At 42.2% G+C, this 22,907-nt stretch overlaps 1 protein-coding gene across 3 annotated transcripts; it reads left to right on the forward strand.

Annotated features, from left to right (window-relative positions):
• Positions 1-1,178: 1,178 nt before the first annotated feature.
• Positions 1,179-22,887, forward strand: LOC308105896 (POU domain, class 2, transcription factor 1-like; the record flags this gene model as incomplete). 3 transcript variants are annotated; one of them, XM_080456853.1, is made up of 14 exons in its annotated part: positions 1,179-1,224; positions 7,456-7,518; positions 8,538-8,629; positions 10,200-10,376; positions 10,517-10,649; positions 10,788-10,879; positions 11,002-11,175; positions 12,833-12,974; positions 13,209-13,354; positions 14,470-14,658; positions 14,780-14,891; positions 14,979-15,291; positions 15,410-15,507; positions 15,624-22,887. In XM_080456853.1, the coding sequence occupies 14 exons, from the start codon at positions 1,179-1,181 to the stop codon at positions 15,896-15,898; spliced, it is 2,052 nt and encodes a 683-aa protein (XP_080312979.1). In that variant the 3' UTR covers positions 15,899-22,887. The 3 variants fall into 3 exon arrangements, with proteins under 3 accessions (XP_080312979.1, XP_080312978.1, XP_080312980.1); XM_080456852.1 differs by having other exon boundaries at positions 12,833-12,973; positions 13,199-13,354; XM_080456854.1 differs by having other exon boundaries at positions 1,190-1,224; positions 8,496-8,629; positions 12,833-12,973; positions 13,199-13,354.
• Between the last annotated feature and the right edge of the window lie 20 nt (positions 22,888-22,907).

The raw sequence follows: 22,907 nt of genomic DNA on the forward strand, positions 1-22,907 counted from the left end.
CCACATGGGGCCCATGTGGGGCCCAGGTAGTACCCACGTAAGGCCCACATGGGCATCCCAGATGGGACCCAAGTGGATCCCGCTGACATGCCGACATGGGGCCCATATGGTTTAGCCCACCTTGAAACCATAAGGGACCCACCTAGGGCCCCGGTGGAACCCACCTAAAGCCCACATGGGGCCCATGTGGGGCCCAGGTAGTACCCACCTAAAGCCCACATGGGGCCCAGGTAGTACCCACCTAAAGCCCACATGGGGCCCATGTGGGGCCCAGGTAGAACCCACCTAAAGCCCACATGGGGCCCACATGGGGCCCAGGTAGTACCCACCTAAAGCCCATATGGGGCCCATGGGGGGCCCAGGTAGAACCCACCTAAAGCCCACATGGGGCCCATGTGGGGCCCAGGTAGTACCCACCTAAAGCCCACATGGGGCCCACGTGGGGCCCAGGTAGAACCCACCTAAAAGCCCACATGGGGCCCATGTGGGGCCCAGGTAATACCCACGTAAGGCCCACATGGGCATCCCAGATGGGACCCAAGTGGATCCCGCTGACATGCCGACATGGGGCCCATATGGTTTAGCCCACCTTGAACCCATATGGGACCCACGTGGGCGTGCTGGCTGGGTTGAGGGAGTTCCAGGGGGTCAACTAAATGATGGATAGTGGGATTTGTACACTCAGGGTTAAATTAGCATTGATTTTACAATATAAATTGGGGTCCCAAAGTTAGAAATGCCATTCAATGGGGGTCCGTAGCCTAATGCATGTCAGGGGGTCCTTGAAATTAAAATGGTTTAGAATCACTGCTAGAGCCATAAAAATCTTTTAAGGGAGTCCCTGGCATATCTTTTCAAATGGGTGTCCGTGGGCTAAGAAGTGTCAAGTTGGGGCCTTGACATGAAAAAGTTTGAGAACCACTGTAGGCTATATAGGTACTATACCATAAACAAGCCTGCAACACATCTTGTATGATCCTGACCACTTTTTAAAACCAAAGTCACTGGACAGTTAGTCAAGTATAAAGTTGAATGGATACTGTATCAAAGTAGCTTCTGCGTCGTGTGTGCGTGCATATGTTTGTATGTACAATACCATGCGTGCAATTCCTCGTGTATTTATGTGCGTGCGTGTGTGTGGCACGCTCGGGGCTGGGATTTCGGGTTAAATATTCAAAATGGCGGACGGAGGAGCAGCGAGTCAAGATGAGAGTTCAGGACCAGGTAATCATTACAGCATTTTACATATTCATACTCATATTCAAACTCTCTAACTCCACAATCCAAAATGCACACAACACTGGCGAAAAGAGGCTTATTTGACCCAATAGGCTTGGCGATAATAGTAGGTTTAGTTTATTTATATCCAGCTGTAATTTGACAAGAGGAGGAAACGGGCTATTGCAGTGCGACGGCAAATTACAGGGAAAAACATGCCTCCCTTTGTGTGATTAGACCGCTGTATACGCCGCTACATATTCATACCTCTGTCGACAAATACAATTTAGCATATTGTATTAGTAATCGCCGACGTGACTCTTGGTTCTTGGATGACACATTAACCCATATCAAAAATGCAGTTTGGGTTGAAATGGAAGTAGCAAGCAGGCTAACGTTAGCCAGCCTGCTAAAGGCAGGCAGCAGGCAGGTTGGCTGTGCTTTGTGTGTGTTGATGCACACAGACGTGAAGCTTTTGAAAGCGGTTTGCATATTCATTTTTTAAGGGTTGAGCGGGGCAGCGTACTGCTGCCTGGATCGCACATTTACACACGCAAATGAATTAACAATACGACATGTTGTTGCCCTAGCTGTGGTTGATGATGATGGGGAAGAATAGTTTTTTTTACTAAGCGTGATTTTATAGCTGTGTGCCTTTTTTTCTCCCCTTCTTGTGCCTTTGTGTGCTCGGTGCTGCATACAGGCAGGCTGTTGTGTTATTCATGTGGGCCTCCCATCCATCCCCGGCACACACACACAGGACCAGAATGCGGAGTGTTGTTAGGCATTATAAACTCGAACAACTAACGGCTAATTTTTGGACTTCGTCGCCCGAGCCTTTCGTCAAAAATGACGCATTTTCAACTGAAATAAGTGTCGACACAAACACTTTTTTCAGTATAGAATAATATTTCCACCCACAGTGCTTTCTTGGGTTTAATCCTTTTGTATTGAACTGTACTTTCTGTGCTTTTTTTTGGGGCAAACTGTTAATAAAGTATTACATTTTTAAAAAGCCGACCGAAAGGCTCGCGCCACGGTGTAATGGCTAGTGCGATATTATTACATTGTAAACGCGAAGTTAAGGTCTCGACTTGCTTTTGGCAAAATGAACTGACCTACAAGCTAAGATTAGTTTGTTGTTCCGTTCTTTTTGGCAAGTTATAATAACCCGATGTAGTATGATTATGAATTGCGGATAATCGTCAATTTAGCACTCGGTGCTGGTGGTATTTAGTTTAGGAACCGAGTAACTTGTTTCCTAAACTAAATACCACGAGTGCTAAATGCGAACGGGTCGCAACTTGGTTCCAGAATTTTCGAATGCAGTTGAATTGTTATCTTTTACATTGTAGTGTTAAATGGTGCATTATTGGAGCAGTCGGCTTACATTCGCGATGTTTCGCATTGTTTTTCGAAGAGGACAAATTGCGCGTTGGTACAAGTTTTACAACAAGTCTCACAGTTCCATTCAGTTCCAGTGCGTCTGTCTGTCTGTCTGTGCAGGCGGGTTGAGTTTGAGGGGGGGTGGGCGTTTATTTTTCCTCAACAAATATTCATTTCGCTGTTTTAGAATAGCTTACATTTAGGATTGTTGCAGTAAACAGACAAACGTGCGTTCATTGTAATGCGAAGACCAAGACTATTGTTGGAGGTAGTTTAACTAAACGACTTTATTGGCGATGCCGTTTTCACAGTTTAAAACATGGGTACCTGTGCAGTGTGTGTGCATTCCCCCCAAGGCCCGGGGGGTGGTGAGGCCCACTTCCGGAAGGCCACAACAACAGGCAGGGCATTCTAATTCCCCCTCTCAGTCTGTTTAATAATAGGGCAAGTCACAGCTTGCGGATACCTCGTTCTCCCCTGTGGTTTGGCGAATTTGTTTAAAGGGGCAAACCGACCCTAACAACTTGTAGCAACAGCATATAGACGGTTTTAGCTAAATGAAAACAAGTGATACTTCCCATAATCCCATACATACTATGAGGACAAGAGGCACTGGCTGGAATGTGTAGGCAATTGATACAAGTTTAAACACACAAGTCTGCTTTCTATTACTATCGTTTTATTATTTTCTAATGTTTAATATGCTTACAACTAATTATATCTTCGTACAATTATCCAATGAATTGTAACATGAAACCCTTGAAAAAGACAGCTCTGCCAGGCGTGGCAATCAAATACCTGAAATAGCCAGGCTTGACAAACGAATAACTCACAAAGAATACACTAGAAGGTCTGTTGATGACAAATGTCAGTATTGATGACATGCTAATGATTTTTGATATATTTCTTTCTAAATGGAAAAACAATAGGCTACTGTGCCTTCACAGGATAACTTCATGTAGGTCAAGTGTACTGTGCTATCAAAGGTTTAGCAATGCGGTTCCTTTTCAGTACAATCAAAAGAGAAGCACTTATAGTAGTGAGTGTTTGTTGATATGAATTAATGCATATGGTGCTTTTTGTCTAAAGAACATGGTATAGAAAAAATATTCCAGTACTGTAGCCGATCTGCTTAACATGTGGTTGCATTAATGGTCTAATTCATATTATCGTTTTGCAGTCATAATATATTGTGAGAAATTATATCAGCTGTGTGAAAATGGCCTTCTACTCAAACCCTGATTGATTTATTGACCTAGGCTACTTGGTGTACAGAGGAGAAATAATTTTTTCATCCTCGCACTTGGGCACACTAAGGCACACTTTTCTCATTTAATCAGTTTTACTGTTCCACCCTCATTCCATCCTAGGAGTTCCATCATGAATATTCATTGATGTAAACACAGTCATCATGAATAATGCATAATTCCCAGTAATAGATTCAAGACATGGGCATCTCAAAGTATTGAGTAGGCCTACATGAAGGCTCCAGTCAAACAAGCTGTTGCAGAGTGGAGGAAGAGAATCATAACTAATAGCCTTGTGTGATGCACCAAAAAAGATAACGGTTTATTTCTGACAGCCTGTATAGGAATGAAAGGAATTAAAGACAGAGTGCCAAGAAAGAATGCCTTATGAGCATAGAGAAGTTGTGCTCATAAATATATATTACGCTGTAATAGCATAGAATAGTTAGTAAACAAAGAATATGATATATTACCATGCCAGATTAAATGTTAGAATCCATAAAATTAACATAAATTTGGCAATTTGAGTACAAAATTATGTTCAATATTTGTATTGTTACGTACACAAGAGTTAAATTCTTTCATGTCAATACATATATAATAATATACATGCAGTAATACATTAGTAACTTAATATAGAACTGTCTCCAATCCTTTGTAGGGGGGGGGGCATGTCCATACTTAGGAGCTGTAAGTTGAGTGGAATATTAATGTGCTTATTAATTTCTTCACTGTCTCCCATGTTGAATCACTTGGGTCTGTACTAATGTGCTAATGAGCTACACATTTAAAATTTGCTATGGCATAAGACATCGTTCCACAGTTGAAGTTTTGTACACTATTCTGTAAATGTAGCATATCTTTTGTTTTCACATTTGGTGAGAGAACCAATATGTATCCCATGAATATTGCAATTGAGTCTGCATATTGACTATGACTATTGGCATTTGTTTCTGGGTCTTCCGTATTAAGGTGCTACATTATTCTGTACTGTACAGGCTAAAGTGGCTTACAGTGACTGGTGACAGAGGATGAGTATTGTAGAATTAGAGTGATAATTTTGTCTTGTGGGTTTATTTCAGTTTATCTTAGGTTGAACTTCCTAGAATTGACCTTGAGCACAATTGCCCATTGATTAGGCTACTTGTCCAATATTTCCTCAGCACTCTTGTTACTGTTTATGTAGTCTCGCATAGCCAGACAACTATTCCACAATCTCTGAATGCTATATAGAGTCTGGAACTACAACTCCCAAAATCCGAGAGAGGAAACTGGCACTTCCGTTCACGAAAATATCTTTTAAAATATCGTCACACTTTACTTTTTAATTTCCATTTCTGCTAAGCAGCAAGCTATGTATACTTAGATGATTTGTTAATAGGATAAATTTGCGCGACTGTAAAGACGAAAAGGAAATGGATAGGAGGCTCCACATCCGGTTTATATCCTAATCATGATCAGAGCTTCCGAGTCCCAGACTGTATACCGGAAACATTTGAAAATTGTGGGAGGCAACAGTCTGGTAACGCGAGACTACTGTTTATGTGTCATGGTCTTTCGAGCGTAACGAGACTATATGGTTTACTTCCTGTCTTGTGTAAACCTCACCATGCCCTCTTGGTCCTGTTTGTTTTGGTCTAATCTCTCAAGAACAGATTCAGAGCTTCGCAAAAGTGAAAAACACTGGGGGCGCTGTTTTTTCTTTTTATTTGACGATGGGTTCCCAGATTGGTTTTGGTCAAATAAGGCTATAAATACCTTTTTTGGCAAGCATGGACTATGTGAATGAGGTGCCCAGAATTTTGTCCAGGTCAATATTTTTGGAACAACCACATAAAGCCCAAACTTCAAGATCTACAGCACATGCTCAGCCATTCAGCTCTTGTCATCCTAATCTCCATTTATTTGACACCTGTGCCTCACCATAGCATGCTTGTTTCTCTGGCACATTAGCTCTCAGAGCATGTTTTAAAATGAATTAAAAAGAGCTCCGAAGTGAAATACTAATGGAATTTAAAGCTAATCTAAATATGCTAATCTTCAAACACTTCATAAACATAGCCAGCAATACCCACTCTCTGTAGTTGTTCACTGTGGAATGCTTTAGCCACAGGGGGTGTAGCAGTAATGACGGGCTCGTGGTGGATTAATGTGGAGTTATTTATTTCCGATTGAGCGAGTCCCCCCTCCCACTCATGCCCCCCTCCCCTCCCGTTAATAGTTGGGCCTGGTTTCCATGACTCCTGGAGGTGCTCCGGACTGAGACATTCTATTATCGCCATCTCTCCTCGCTAACATGCTCAGACCACCGCCGACAGGCCTCACGTTGCATTCTGGGATATCTTCAGCCCTTTACCTGCTCTTAGCTAATTACATTTTTGGCTGTTCACTCACACAATAATTGGCCTTGTGCTGTTGCTGCCTCTGCTGTGCTGAGTGCTGGTTTGAGCACAATTTTTTTCTTCCCTCCCTCCGTGTCCTCCTTATTCCCCTGTTTTTTTTTATCGTCCTCCAAAAGCCATCCAATTAATATGCTAATGAGCTGATAAATATTTATGGGGGTTTTAAATTATGCAGAAAGCTTTCAGAGCCCGGTGTGAAATGCGTCGCTCGCAGGACTTCAAAGCCTTGCATCGCTAACGAGGCAGGGGCAAATTTGCATACGGCTTTAATCAGCTGAATACTGATTATCCTTCATTATAGTGGGGTGGGGGGGTGGAGGGGAAAGTTAGAGGAGGCTGCCAGCTGCACTCGTCGTTTCTGTTTCATTCTAGAAAGAGAGGCAGAGAGAAGTTTTTCTGAAGTCGTGACAACCCTGGCACACGAGAGACAGAAAGAAAAGAGGGCAACGTGGGGAGTGTTAAAAGAGGGCGTCAGAGGGGGTAAAGAAAAGACAAGGGAGAGAGGATAGGAGAGTTGTTTGCCTCAACCCTGTTGGCTTTCCCAGTGTGTGTATCCCAGTGTTGTTCACTGGACCGTGTGGTGGACAGTGCCACTGTGTCTGTGTGTGTAGCTGTAGTTGTATTGGATTCTGCTCGCTGACCAGTGGAGAGTGAACAGGGGGAGGAGTGAGGGGAGGGGCAGAGTGCCGGGCAGCGGGCACCCATTCTGAGGGTCTGCAGTCTGCACAGACAGTTTTCTCCTGGTAGCTCTTGCAACCATGCTGGAGAAAACGCGTGGACCAGAAGAGGGTGAGTGATGGAATAAGTGTTGAGGTGTGCTTTTAATGGAGGGTTGTTGGCTGTCGTTGGAGTTGTTGTGAAACTCTTCGCATTAGAAAAAGTCAGTTATTACAGATGTTATTTGTATTTATTCAACATAGTAGTAGTAGTGGCGTGTGTGTGTGTGTGTATGTATATATATATATATATATATATATATATATATATATATATATATATAATGGCACTTTTTTTTTTTTTACTTGCCCTAATTAGTTTTTCTATTGGCTAATTGGCAGTTGTCTTTCAGCGCACAGCATCTTGTTTTTTATGTTGAATGTAATTGTATTGTGTATTGTATTGTGTCAAACAGTAATGGGATGATTGATAGCTTTTGAATGTAGAGATTTCTTACTCTGTCCCCTTCTGTCTGTCTCTTCCAGATTCCAAAATGAATATACAGTCAGGAACTAAATTTGCAATGGAGAGCGTTGGTGGAAACTTAGGTGGGTAACCTGCAACTTTTCTCTAACTTTTCTTTTTTGGGGTGTCAGAATTGGAGGAAAGCAAAGTTCTACAGGCTGAATCAACAGGTTTCCAAATGAAAATTTGGCCCTTAACATGTTATGTGAAAGGTGCTTATTTTTGCTTTTGACAATGAAAATGATTCCAGAATGATAAAAACCCTAATCTTTGCAGTCATTTTTGTGTAATGAAATGATTAGTCCACACTGTAATTTGGTCCCTCTCTTGCCTATTGAATATGAACATTGATTTCCTCTGCCTTGGTGCTTGAGTGATTCTGTAATATAAATTATTGTAGGAGTGAGCAATGAGCATTGTAGGGCAAATATTCAATTGCATGATATTTATGCTGTGTAATGAGGTATAAGATTAATACTGACAATGTTGCTTAATGTGAATATTCATACAGGACTGTAATGTTAATATTTAATGCTGTTGTGATTTGCAAATCAAATTCACCAGCTTAACATTCCAGCAGATTTATGTGAGCATATCATGAAATTGTGATCCTTCTTAGCTATGCTGTTTTTTTTTACGCCTTGAAATATCCTGCGTGCTAAATGCGCCTTAACAATATTTTATTTGATTGATTGAATACTTTATTAACCAGTTTGTTATCATCAGTATGGTAGTGCAGTCAGAAAAGCTATGCTAAAAGGATAACACAAAAAGCCCTGGGGGCTTGTTTCTATTGTGGTCCATTGCACTCAATTAATTAGCAATACAATACAATACATTAAATCTGGGCTCAAGTAGTCTGATATTACTTGTAGAGGACTGTGTGGCCTGTTAGTCTTGTGTTCTCAGTCTCCATGTGAGACCTTTCACACTGGATATGTGGCTGGACACACTGCCAGCCACACCAAAAGTCATGGAAAACCCCTAATATACACATGGCTTTAAATTGTGTGTGTGTGTGTGTGTGTGTGTGTGTGTTTGCGTGCGTGTGTGGGTAAAGCATTTCCCGGTGCTATCCTCAATGAGCTGTTTCTGTCCTTAGGTGTCCAAACAAATGGACTGGACTTTCAGAGGCAGACGATGCCAACCACAAGTGCAATCACTAATGCCCATGCACAAGCCCTCCTCCAACAGGTAACTTACCCACATACCCCTGCCCTCCTGCTCCACACACACGCCATAGGCATGTCTATTCTATATTAACATCTGAGTTCTTGTTTCCCTGACTTTATGCCAACAAATAATTACACTGATCAGAACATTAACAAAACAGGTGACACTTATTCAATTTGAGGTGCACTTTTTTATTATCTTGGCTTCCAATATCCAAATCTTTATAAAATTTTGGATTTACACGGTTGTTGGATTGTAATTGCAATGAAAATGAGGTAGGAAGTTTGACTAAGAGGCTTGCAGACATGTACACGCACATGCAGAAAGAGTTCCATTTAAACGAGCCAGGCTCTCTTGGTGTCGCCTGGCAACAAGGCAGATTAATCAACCCCGTATGCTAATTAGCTGCTCTGCGGTTGCTCGGAAACAGATGGTAGAGAATATGCAAATCTATGCAGAATTTACATGCACTGCATAACAGTTATTTTAATTAGCACCCCCCTCTCCCTTGTCTCTGAAGGCTGCAGTACATTTTAAACACCCACCTTCTCACTTGCTTTTTAATTTAAATCCTCTTGCTCTCTTAAAGACAAAGGACTCATTCTGTGAGTCTAGTTTGGGTGTCAGAGTTTCTGTGTGACTTTGAATTCCTTGGCCTTGTCAATTTGTATTTGAGTGGGTCTGTTTATGTTGTTTTTTTATCTGGATTAACTGCACCATCTATTCGTTTTTCATCCAAATGAATTTGGACTGTCCATCCTCTTGTCTTTTAACCCTACCATCACGTTTCACACTTTTTCAGTGTAGCCTACACTGTCTGATTAGGTCTCCTGGCCAGGTTGTCTCAATATCGCATTCTGTCCTTTACCTCTACTAGTGTAAGTCGGAAGACTCGGGTGCTCTTCCGACCTCCGTCCAGCAGAGTGTGTTGCCCCAAACCCAGTTAATGTTGGCCGGGGGACAGATAGCTGGAGTAAGTGGCATGTTGCCTCCTTGGTTTAAGTTAGAACTTGGCCCTAGCCATGTATCTGGGATCAGTTGATACTCTCAAGAATATGTTTGAAGTGATTTCTGACCCTGATTCAGTGGCTACGGCAGTTTTCTTCTCCACCTGCCTGCTTTTTTTAATCTTTATTCTTTATCCCAGTGGTGGTCAGGCTATGTCCAAATTCTTCCACAGCAGAAGGAGCTGTTTGGACATAGCCTTGGTGTGTCTCTCTGCACGCTTGTAATATCAGGCCAACCACATGATGCACCTGGATTCCATGTTTTTACATCAATGGCTGAGTCCATATTTTATTTGTGGAGAGGAGACTGGATGTTTGAGCTGCACTTGCACTACACAAGAGTGAATGTTTGTTATGCATGTGGGCTGTGAGTTCGTGAATGAAATCTTCATGTTCATTTGTACTTGTGCCTGGCTCAGCCAAATGAGTCCTCCTCCATTTATCTGTCTGGCCACAGTGTGATTACACCTTTTAATTTTTTTAAAGAATATTTAATGTTTATTGCTGACTTTTGACCCTCTTCCTAACTCCTACCTCTCCTTGTCTACTACCTCTTGTGCCTACTGTCCGGCTTCCTCCTTTAGCTGACCCTGAGCCCGGCACAGCAGCAGATGTTGCTCCAGCAGGCCCAGGCCCAGCTTCTGGCGGCAGCTGTACAGCACCAACAGCAACAGAACAACACCACTGGAGCCAACATCTCAGCCTCTGCAGCCACACCCATCAACCAGCTGCCCCTGTCACAGCCCATCCATATCACCCAAGTAAGACACACAACATGCACGCACACGCACACACACACACACACACACACATACACATACACATACACATACACATACACATACATACACACACACACAATTGCTGGCTATATTCAATGATGTTTTTCACATTTGTCCAGCAACAATTACAGCAGCTACAGCAGCAGAATCTAAGTATGCCCCAGTTTGTCCTGGTGCAGCCCGGCCACCACATCGCCACACCACTACAACCTGCTCAGTTCATCATCTCACAGTCGCCGCAGGGCCAGCAGAGTGCGTACTGGCGTTTCTTTTCTCTGCCTATAAACAACAAACATAAAACGTTGAGGTTTAAAACATTACATTGGGTTTTACATTTGTTCCTGGGATGTTACTCCTCGCCTTACTTCCCTGCTCTCTTTCACGCTCTAGGCCTCTTGCAAGCCCAGAGTCTTCTAACTCAACTACCTCAAAGCCAAGCCAACCTCCTGCCTACCCAACCAAGCATCACCCTTGCCACTCAGGTCAGCAATGATGAACACAACTCCTCCTTGAAATTATGAAAGATAAGGCAGAGTGTCTGAACAAGCTGCCTGACATAACCATGTGGCATAATCCATGTTTTGTATTTGTTTGTCCTCTACAGCCAGCGACACCAACCCGTACGATAGCAGCCACCCCCATCCAGTCCCTCCCCCACAGTCAGACACCACCCAAAAGGTTGGATACCCCCACCATGGAGGAGCCCAGTGACCTAGAGGAGCTGGAGCAGTTTGCCAAGACCTTCAAACAGAGACGGATCAAACTGGGATTCACACAGGTGTGTGAGGAAAGGAAGTAATTAATAAAAAAAAACAAGACTGGGGGGCTGGGCTATTTCGACGATCTATGGCACAGGGTGCAACTTGAGTTGGGGTGTTTCCCCTCCAATTTAGCTAGTTGGACATCGCTTATATGGGCGGTCAGAATCACTGTGGTCAGAATCACAGTACTCGTGGGCTAATGTCTTCCCATATGTGAAATCTTGACATATCAACTTAAAGTTATACAGTGCAGGTCCACAAATAACGATTTTTAGCAGCCTCTGCTGGTCATTAACGTCACTGCAGGCCGTTTGTTTATTCCTCTGTTACCCAGAATTCCATTTGTTTTCACCGGAAGACGGAAGCGTTTCAAAAAGCGTTCTTTTAATTGTTTTATACGATCTGTGGATCGTTTCTCTTAGCCAGTGGAGCTTTAGTTACCGTGAGCTGTGTTTTCTTTTTCTGTTGTTTTTCGACCTTCAAATCATACAATCTCTTAAAATCAGCGTGAGTTTCCCTTTTGTTATTAGCGCGGTAGTTCCTGGCCAAACAGGAAACCGGTGCGGTAGTTCCTGGCCAAACAGGAAACCGGTGCATTTCCGCCTCCGTTTTCCGTCCAGATGACGTCATTTTCGCGGGAAAGTCCCCCTCGACACCGTTCAATAGAAAATATATAAATAAAAGGCTTTCGGGGGTGAAATTCATGGAGTGGGTGTTGTGAAACTTTTGCCACTCACAAAAGATATACAATTTAACTTTAGTTTTGTTGAAAAAGTTACCTAGTATTACTTTAATATTCACACTAACTCATTCTCAGTTAGGTTGTTTTTTTTACAGAGACACAGCAGGAACAGACCAACTGAAAGCTGTTAGTAGCTTAAAGCCTGTGCATAAGATAGCAGTGCGCCTTGATTGTGCCAGACAACATTGCATTTTAATACCAAGCCATTGACACTACATAGGCATAAGATAATTTCTTATCTAAAAAACGTGGACACAGGGTGTACAAATGACATCTGCATGGGTTGGAAGATATCAATGATAATTGCGCTGTCCCTTTTGCGCCACCTTGCGCCGGGCAAAGATCGGGCCCACAGAGACTAACAGCAGTGTGGCCTTCCTGTCCAATCTTCACCTAAGTTAGTATTATGTGCAGTTTGGGAACAAGCCACACAAATCACAATGTGGTGTTCAGTGTGGAAGCCATACTATACAGGCTGGCTACTTGTGTCCATGTCATAGTGTGGTGATGGTCTATGCCTCATTTGGTTTTTAATCATTTATAAATACTTAACCAATAAGAACAAAAGTCCTTAACAAGAACAATGTTGTTATAACTAAGAGATGCGTTGCAACCTTTAAAAAAATAATAAATATATATGTATACTAGATTGTCAACTATGCCCCAACTTCATAAGTTTCACTTTTACCTCTCCTCAATAAGGCTTTCTTGACCAGAGTGATTCTGGTTCATGACATCATGCATGTAGCAGTATACAGACAAACCCTGTTCTAGACGGCTTGCCTTACACCCATGCCATTAAAAAGGACTTGTATACATTCTGATTCCAGAAATCAAGAAAAACACATTGAATATCAATATAGAGTTTGCACTAACTTATATTTCTCTACCTCTCTCCATTTCATGTGGTTGCCTTCCTTCGCTCACTCCAGGGGGACGTTGGCCTGGCCATGGGGAAGCTGTACGGGAATGACTTCAGCCAGACCACCATCTCTCGGTTTGAGGCCTTGAACCTGAGCTTTAAAAATATGTGCAAACTCAAGCCGCTGCTGGAAAAGTGGCTCAACGATGCAGGTTTGTCCCTGAACTCACCCAGCCAGTGTGTTGTCAGAGAAATGGGTATGGGGTGTAACCCGTTTATGTGTATTATGTATGTTGTATATGTGCTTTTCTTTTACAGGCTGCAGGTCTGTGCTTGCCACTACCTGCCTGGCTGCATTGCATGCCATGGCGATAAGCATGAATGTACAGTATAGTACCCTGTCTTTACCTCTATCCCGGTCCCTTGCGTCTGTGCTGTTTGTGCAGAGAACCTGACGTCTGACCAGGCCCTGTCCAGCCCCAGTGCCCTGGGTTCCCCTGGCCTTGGCTTGGAGGGGCTCAACCGCCGACGGAAGAAAAGGACCAGTATTGAGACCAACATCCGAGTGGCCTTAGAAAAGAGCTTTATAGAGGTGAGTGACTCACATTTTGTAAGCACATTTAACTTTTTTCTATTATTATTATTATTATTATGTATTTTATAATATTGTCAAACTCCTGTGGTTCCTTTTTATTACTATTTAAAAAATAAAATAATTAAAATTGCTATTTTCACGACTTTTGTGTGCCACTCTTGGTGAAGTTAATTCATGTACAAATAATCACAGAGTATACATTTGGACAGTTTTGATGGCATCAGGGATTCCCATATCTCCAGTTGGACGGTTCCTGAGATACACGTACACGCACACATGCATTTATAGATGCCGTATATACTGTAGATGGTGCCTTTTTCAGATACACCGTCCAGCATAACATTCCACACACAACACCACTGTGGATGAAGTCGAGTCTTGCTATGCTAAGAATGGAGTATTATTGTGCCATTTATATTGGTACAGTGGCGCAATTGAAGCTTTGTCAATCTGTGAAGCCGATGGGTGGGTTGGCCATTATGACCAATCAGAGAAGCCGATGCCTGTTGAGATCATCAGCCACACACACAGATTTGGTGTGTCCTCCAAGAACCTCCACACATGGGCATGAATGGGAGACAGACAGACAGACACAGACAGACATTAGTGGACAACCGCCGGTCCGACTGAATTAGCAGATGGCACAACACATCCCCGGGTCATCGGCGACACATGCCAAGTTTGCACGCCCATCCACACATGCACACAGATTTAGTGAATTATAGATATTATTATTATCATTATTGGAAATCGTAGTGTGTCACATTATTTTGTGGAGATCACTCTAAATATGAGACCACCTCAACTTAATTAATGCATTACATTCTCACTTCAATAGAGTTGCCCTATCAAATAAATAGTCTAGATGGATAATTTGAGGAAGGGGGAATAGGAAGTCTTAAAAAATCACTAGTATGATCCAAACTCTGATTTAGATTTTGTAACTTTGAGTATATATATAGAAACCGTTAAAATCCCACATAGCACCTACATCAGACTAATCCACCGCATTCTACCTCTCTAGAGTGTCTCATTAATCTGCGGTGCTGCGTTTGATGTATCCTGGCTAACTCATACTGAAAGGGAATCCCGATGTCTTTGACCTCTTTAAGCAGAACCAAAAGCCTACCTCTGAAGAGATCACCATGATTGCTGACCAGCTCAACATGGAGAAGGAGGTGATTCGGGTCTGGTTCTGCAACCGGCGGCAGAAAGAGAAAAGGATCAACCCCCCCAGCAGTGGCCATATTATCGGAGGAAGCACCCCCATCAAAACTATCTTCACCCCCAGTAGCCCTCTGGTACAGACGCACACAATCTGTCCGTCTCTGTCTGTGTGTCTCTCTCTCTCTCTCGCTCTCTATCACTTATATTTTTGTCTTTATCCCATTCAGTCTCTTGTATCTCTCTGTTGTCATCCAGGTGGCGAGCACAGCAAGCCTTGTGAGCAGCCCCATTAACACACCCACCACTCTGACTGTAAACCCAATAATGCCTCTCACCAGCACCAGCGTCTCCGGCTTGACCTTCACAGGTGTGTGTGGGTAGCTTACAGTATGCATGCATGTACTGTATGTATGACCGACTACATATTCACGTTCATCACATTGTTCCTCCCAAGGTACAACAGTCGGAATGACAAACACGGCATCGGTCATCTCCACTGCGCCTATGATTACCATGGCAAGCTCTCCCTCTTTAAGCCCGTCCCTTACGACTGCTCTGTCCACGTCGACTGAGACCAGCAGAGCCCTGGAACAAGCGATCTTCACCCAAGCGCCCTTGGGGACGGGCCAGGTGATGGTGGCCTCGCCGGGGCTGTCCGCTGCGCTGCAGAGTGCTGCCCAGCTACCAACCAGTGCCAGCTTCGCTGCCATGGCGGCCGCGGCCGGGCTCAACCCAGGACTGATGGCCTCCTCCCAGTTTGCACCAGGGTTAGTGAAAGCCATCTCCAAAAACTTGACGAATATCTTTCACTGAAATGCTTATTGCGCTGATCTACTGTATGTCTATCAGCCTTGCCGTGTGTTGACTGTATATCTGTGTGACCAGGGCCTTTCTGAGCCTCGCTCCTGGTGCTCTGGGCAGTGCTCTGAGTCCTGCCCTCATGAGCAACAGCACTCTGGCCACCATCCAAGGTCTATTTCAGGGCAAGTACATCAAGTTTTCTTTTACCATGCATTTAAAGCACATAAGCACCCCTCACTGTCAGCCATCCAGCTCATGATGATGATGCCTCAACTCGTTTGCCATCTTTCTCTTGCAGCTCTCGCGTCGAGCAATGCTCTCCCCATCACCTCCCTGGATGGTGGGAACCTGCTGTTTGCCAATACCTCCGCGGGCGGCACCCCCCACCTAGTGAATGCACCCCTCTTCTTGAACCCCCAGAACCTGTCGCTGCTCGCCAGTAATCCCGTCAGCCTGGTGTCGGCTGCAGGGGCGGGGCACCTCCACCTCTCTACCGATGGCCACCACCAAGCCACCACAGCGGCCGTGCCAGTGTCGGCCTCCACCATTACCACTGCCTCTAAGGCTCAGTGAAGCCACCCCCTGTTTCTTATACGTTGTGCACTTCTTTGTTAACCACACCGTATAGAGAACCAGGAGGTTGTTTGATCTAGGCTTTATGCTTCACTCCTCCCTTTTTCATCTATCATTATTTAAACATTTTGCTGCCACCAAAAAGATATCCTCCTCTGAAGAGGCTTGGATTGATTCTCTTTATCTTTTTTGCCGTCTTCTTTTCTTTCTTACTTAAAAACGTTTTTTTAGTTTGTATTTAAATTTTTCGGTTGGCCCCTGTGTCACATTCAGTGGCTCAACTGGTTCAGTTTCTGGCCTGTCACTCCTTGTGAATTCTGACATATTATATCCAGGAAGAAAATAACCATGGTACCATCAAGGTGTTTGTTTTTTTCACTTCACATTTTGTGTGTATATACAGTATATGTACATATATACAGTGTATATATATAGTGTGTGTGTGTATATGCATACACACACAATATATTCATACATATATATGTACATGAAATACTTTTTTTTTTTTCCTCTCTCTTTCTAAACATTCTAACCAAAAATTAACTACTAATTTCACAATATATTATACATCACTAATGGGGATTGGTGTGTTGCCCCTATCTGTAGTTTTATCTCTTTTGGATTCTGTTGGTCAGGCCTTTACACAAATCATATCAGTTATATATTAGAGAATCTCAGTTTTCTTTTCTTTTAACTATGTGTTGACACTTTCAGAACTTTTAAAAATCTAATATGTTAAGTTAAGATTTAACTCCTATAACAATTTTTTTAATCGTGGTTATAAGGCTTTATAAAAACAAAGTAATAAGTGGCCGATATAATGGTTATCATTGCTTTAAGGACCTTAAGGGACCAGGTGTGTCTCTCCGGTTCTCTCTTGTCTGGAAACACTGAGTTTTACATTTTGCTGCAGTGGTGAACTGGCCGCAGGAGCTTTTGTAAAATTGACGTCTGGGCGTGATCCATAGACACTGATAGGAAATGACTGAAAAACGTTGAGCTTTAAAAAAATAAAGAGCTGCATGCGTGCAGTTCCACGTCTGATTGAGGGTGTCTTGGTGGATGGCGGTAGTCACAGGGAGAGACGTTGGATTCAGATGCCCAAAGTTCAGTCATTGTATGACACAAGTGCTCTGTGGCTGACTGCGCTCTCTTTTTTGGGCTCATGGTCATCATACCAGCTGTATGTTGACGTTGGGGGGTGGGGGGGTTTGTCTGTTTTTTGAAGTACCGTTGTATCTACTTGTGCACAGTATCTGTACCAAAAAAAACTGGATTGATGAGCTGCAGTCTGCCTGTTTTGGAGGAATGAAACTCGTTTTGATTTGAAAGGTCCGTTTGTCTGCAGTCGTTTGACTGGCTCTCTTCAAGATATACCAAAAATATTTGTTAAAACAGTGTGTATAGTCTGTGTAGCTTAGCCTAGTCAATATATTTATGAGTACAAAATCTCTCTCATAGTGGCAAAAATAGAGAAATGCAATATTTTGATGATCACTTTCCAAAGACCTTTTTTCTTCTTTCTTTCTTTTTATTGTGGGGGGTGGGGGATAAAGTTTCTTCTAGCTCAGCTTTTAATTGGCAGCACAAGTGACCAAAAAAGATCAGGATTGGCAGGTCAAGGTGTGAAAAGGTAGTTTTCCTTTCTAATAGTTTCTGTGTAATTAAGCTGTGTTTGAATGGTAGGGGTTCTGTTTTTTGGGCCTGGCCCTTAAGGCTTGATCCTGGTTTCCTTTGAGGTTCGCCAAGTTATTTGATCTAGGACAACTTTCTTATTTTATTTTTAGGCCAGTTTAGTTTTCAACTGTAAATGAAGCATATGTGAGTGCTGTCTGTTTGGTTTTGTTTTCTACTAATATTCAGCCATGAAACAAGCTTGAACCAAAGTGGTTTTCTCACTAGCTGCTGTGCCTGGGTGAGCACACAAGATGCCATTCACATTCATCACTAATTCCACTACACACCGCTGGCAAATAATTTTCCTCCCATGCCTATTTCGATACTTTATCCATTCCTGATCTGTTGCTGCTCGGTAAGGATCACAGAAACTTAGCTTTAACAATTCGCTGCTTAAGCTTCTGATAGAGTTGAACTGTTGAGAGGCCTGCATGTGTTTTTATAGCTTTATGACTACATCCTGGTAAAATCTGGGTTTGTGGTTCCATTCTCCTTCCTCTGGAGGGCTCAACTATTTTAAAACGATACCACTGATTATCAGATGACATACCCACCCTCTGTCATTTAACATTAGTGCCACCCATTTTAAATAGCATGTCACAGGAAAGATGTGGTGTTACTCAATTCTGGCTATGAACCATTCAGACCTGCCAAATCACCTTACCTAACCTGTTAGGCTAAGCGATGTAGACCATGTGCTACCCACTGTACTGCCCCTTGATAAAGTGACCCCACGAAAAAAAGTAGCGCTATTCTACTACTTCCAATGTCATCAAATTAATAGCCACCGTGGTTATTAAATCACAGAGACTGTAAGCAGTGACATTTGTCCACATTATCCTTTTTATGTGCTTGTTTGTATTGTTGGAATTGCTTTTGACTGAATATACCTCAGCAGCACTTAAACACAAAGTTCACAATTAGAAATGTCTATCTGTAGAACATTGTAGAATGTACAAGTACTGTCTGGCTCGCCATTTCAAAATTGATAATAATTAACCATACACGATAAAGGACAACCTTACTACTGCTATTTTCTAGTACTACTATTTATGGGGTATTTCCAGGTTTAAATATTATTTTGTGGTCCTTCTTGCCAAAGTAATAGCCTTTCTCTTTCCAGCTAGGTGGGTGTCTTGCTGCTCATTTAGCTGGTTGTCTGTCTTTAGTCCACGATGGACCTAAAGACTCAGTCCTGTTTTAGTGCTGTTTGTTTGTAATTACTTAAGAGGTTGGAAGTGCGTGAGCAAGGTGAACCAGTAGCCATCGGCACCAGTGAGATGTTACTGAAATATTTATCTGAGGAACGACTTAAGAATTAGAGAAATTGATCTTTTCTTAATTCTATATATAAATATATATATATACAACACATGTAAGATATTCATATTTTATATTTGAAACCAGTATGTTATCAAGACTGAATGTAGTGTTTATCATACTTCTACTCAAACTCCCGCCCCCTCCACAAATAACTTCCTTCTCCGATTGCAAAACCGCAATCTTGAAAAACTGTCAAGACCAAAAACTAAAAAGAAACCGTGACCACGCCTTGTGGGTGTGTGAGTCGCTGATACCTGTGTCTGTTCTGTATAGACGGGGTCTTTTGGAATGGGAGGGGGCTCAGCGGTCCCTGTGGTTGTGAGGAAAACGAGACTCTGACGCATCTGATCTTAATCTTTTAATAGATTTTTTGAGGGGTTTGTTTTGTTTGATTTATTGTGGACTTGATTTGCTGTGCTGTCTTTAACAATCATTTGAATTTTTTTTATATATATATTACTTTATGCCTTTTAATTGTTTTGTATCGTGTGAGAGGGCAAGATCACTGGCTTTCTTAGTTTGACAAAAGATTAACATTATCATTTATGCCTTATCGTTACATAGAAGACAAGAGCATTGTAGCATTATTGTCGTCGGCGAGTGTGTGTGTGTGTGTGTGAGAGCAAACGAGAGGGTCACATCTCTTTGGCTTTAGCTTTGAGCTCGCCTGGTGCATTGTTTTCACTGAAACAATACAGTGTACTTGGGGCATTTTCAGTGTGTGCTGTCCTGGCATGATTATGTGGCTACATATGGTTTTTAGGTGTGACTCAAAACAGGTTGAAGATACCTGTAAGAAAAGCTTTACTAATTACTCAATTCCAGCAGGTGCGCTTGTATGTGTGTTGGTGTCAAAGCGAGTGAATAGGGAGGACTGTCTGCAAAACATTATGGTCTGTTTTCTTTCCCATCTTCCAGTGTTTAAAAAGAAAATCAAATTAAGAATGAAACAACGGAAGTAAGAAATGAAAATATGGTTTTATTGTTTGGTGTTTTTTTTTTGTTTTGGAGTGGATTCCTCTACTTTTTCCCCAAAGCCTCTAAGCAGTCCATTGCCAGGAAAGTATTTGGCTTACAATGGTGCAACCAAAGTTTGTGGGAAGAGTAGAGTTGATCGACTTCAGTTTGGTCAGTGAGAGTGGACAAACCCTTTGGAAATTCACTATCCACGATTCAGTGTCTCCCTGGCATCTGCTTAACCCATTAAGACCTGTTACACCTATACATTGTTGTACCTTTCAAGCTGGGAACGCCTCTGTGTCATTTTAGTTGTTGCTATATATCGCTGTTGCTGGGCAGAAACATCTCATCTCCTTATTCTATCTTTTTGTGTTATTTCGTAAATGCCATGCTCAATGATCATACTACAGCATCAAAAGTAGTCGCTTCGGCGCGTTTCGAGCTTGTAGATTTGCTACTTTTGCTATATTTGAATCCTGAAAAGTAACAGTTTTGGACATATGAGGTTTCCACCCGACAGAGACGATATTTAGCAACATAACGTATTTATTTTTTTCTCCAGAAAACTTAGGTAGGATTTTGTCTCAGGTCTAAATGGGTTAATGTTGATGCATTTGGTTCAGTATTGGATCCCTTGCTCCTTTGATCTCAGTAGGTTGACCCACCACATTGGTTTCCTTGTTTAATGGGGAAATAGAAAAAAGAGTGTGGAGCACCAGTAACGCGCGCGCAAGCAAGCTGTTGTATACCTCATTTCTAACTAAAACTTGCTTTAATCTACTTAACAAATAAAATATACAAAAAGTAACAAAAAACAAACAAAAAACAAACAAAACACATTGTCATTGTTGGAGAAGCCCACTTGTCTTGTTTTCTTTTTTTTTGTTGAGTGTTGTGGGAAATTCCGCCACAAGGGGGAGACATGTTACATACGTGTACAAAGAATTAATGAATGTCTTTATTTTTTCTGTCCTCAGCCTGTTACCATTCACAATGTTCTCACAGGGCACAATGACTATTGCAAACCTTTGGATGTATAATTTATTTAGTATATTTTATTTCATTTTTTTTTTTTTTTTTTAAGTTGGCCCCATCTGAAATTTATATTTTGGCTGTCTTTTGAACAGAAACTGACTTTACATTGTAGCGTAGATACTAGTACACTTTAAGGGTCTTCTGTTTAAAATTTTCTATGATTTTGACAATCGTGTCTTGTTTTGATTGTGAGCAGGTACAGGTATGTACGTGTCTTGTCCCAACGCGGTGTCACAGCGCTTTGTCTAGTGCTCTCTCCTGTGGTAACAACATTAACCAAAGACTTCTAGTGATTGTATATGGACTACCCCAACTCTTACCTCTTCCCACACCACTGATCAAGATTAAATCCCAACAACTAACTGTTGGAATGCCAAAAATAACATATTTGCAAGCCATAAACATGACACGCTGGCCTACGGATAAATTAGTCTTCAATCTTGATACTCCTGTATGACAAACAGTGTTTGCATGTGTATGCACATTCCATGCACATCACACACCCGCCCTGTCAGTGCAGTGGCATCAGTGCCTGTGGGTGGGGTTTGGTAGAGTTTGGCAATGGTCAAAGTGGGCTTCTCTAACGGACCAATAGATGATCCAATCCGGTGGTAGCTGGGTGATGTTTGCTAATACACACTGAGGGTTGATCCTGTGCACACTGTAAATGCTCAGGACTTACATGTCTGTCTGTCATCAGTGCTGTTGCTATGATACATATGAAAATGCTCCGTTCCTGCCTCTTTGCATTACAGTGCGTCTGTCTCTGTCTCCTCATCTGTACACTGTAGTTCCTTGGATAATACAGCGCTGTCTCCTCGATACACACTCTGTGGTTTCTAGAGTTTCCTGTCTCACCACTGTGCTCTCTTTTTCTCTGTCCTCGCTATATCTGTGACATTGTCTTCTCAGCTGTGTGACACTATGCATCACAGTCCTTCACTCTGCACGGACTGTGTCCCGCTGGTTGGGTGCTCTCTGGCCACCGGGCTTCAGTGACACTTTGTTTAATGCTTTAACTCCATGTGAGGTTGTAGGAAACTCACAATCGCTATCTATCCCAAAGCAAAAATCCAAATATTTTAACTTTTGACAAATGCAGATACCAAAGATAACTCTCTGTCCTGTCTCTCTTTCTCTTTTGTTTTCACCCCGCAGCTTGTGTATTAAGAGACAAACCCAGCACTGGCTTTAGTCCTAGCCTCAGCAATTCCAAAGCTTAGATGTATATTTTGGTATATTTCTGAGAAAACTTAAGTGGGAAAAAAAAAGTCTGTTTAACTTCTTGTTGGTTTGTTGTATCACTTTTTTTCTGTCACAGCATGGAACTAATTGCAGAACTGTCTTACTATTGGTAGGTTAAAGATATAGTATTTTTGTATGTTTTGGGTGTGTCATGTGTGCGATTATCAATTCACAGCCCAAGCGTTGATGGTTTAAAATGAGAATAACGAGAATAGGAAAAAAAACGAAAAAGGTAAACCTGTACATATTACTTCCGTTTGTGTATCTCAATAACTGAATTCTGTAAAACATTTATTACTCTCACTCGGAGGCTTGGGCTAAACTACAGGAATGTGTCCCCCAGTTTTTTTTTCTTTTCCTTATATTCTGATTCCACAGTCTGTTGTGAATCAGCTCTGTCACTAGAACTCTATAGGATCCCAGACACTGTCATTGTGACATGATATGTCATTGTCGGAATCCTGGGTTCCACTATGGACTACAACACTGCTCACCTGACAGACCAGGTTGGGGGGGATGGGGACACTTCTCTGATCTGACTACATAAAAACCCTCCAGTCATGGGGGGCGCATAGAACTGAAAGATTGTGTAGAAATTTAAGTATGTGAATCAGGATACATAGTAGATTTTGATGCATTTGTCTGCTGTATTTTTGTTTGTTTTGTTTTTATACACATATAAAGATCTTTTACTGTAAACTGTACAGTTCTCTTTTGTTGTAAACATCATTAAACCATTTTCCAAGTGATTTGACATTCATGCTGTCCT

Source organism: Gymnoscopelus braueri, assembly GCF_963280865.1.
Source record: "Gymnoscopelus braueri genome assembly, chromosome: 18".
Classification (NCBI taxonomy): domain Eukaryota; kingdom Metazoa; phylum Chordata; class Actinopteri; order Myctophiformes; family Myctophidae; genus Gymnoscopelus; species Gymnoscopelus braueri.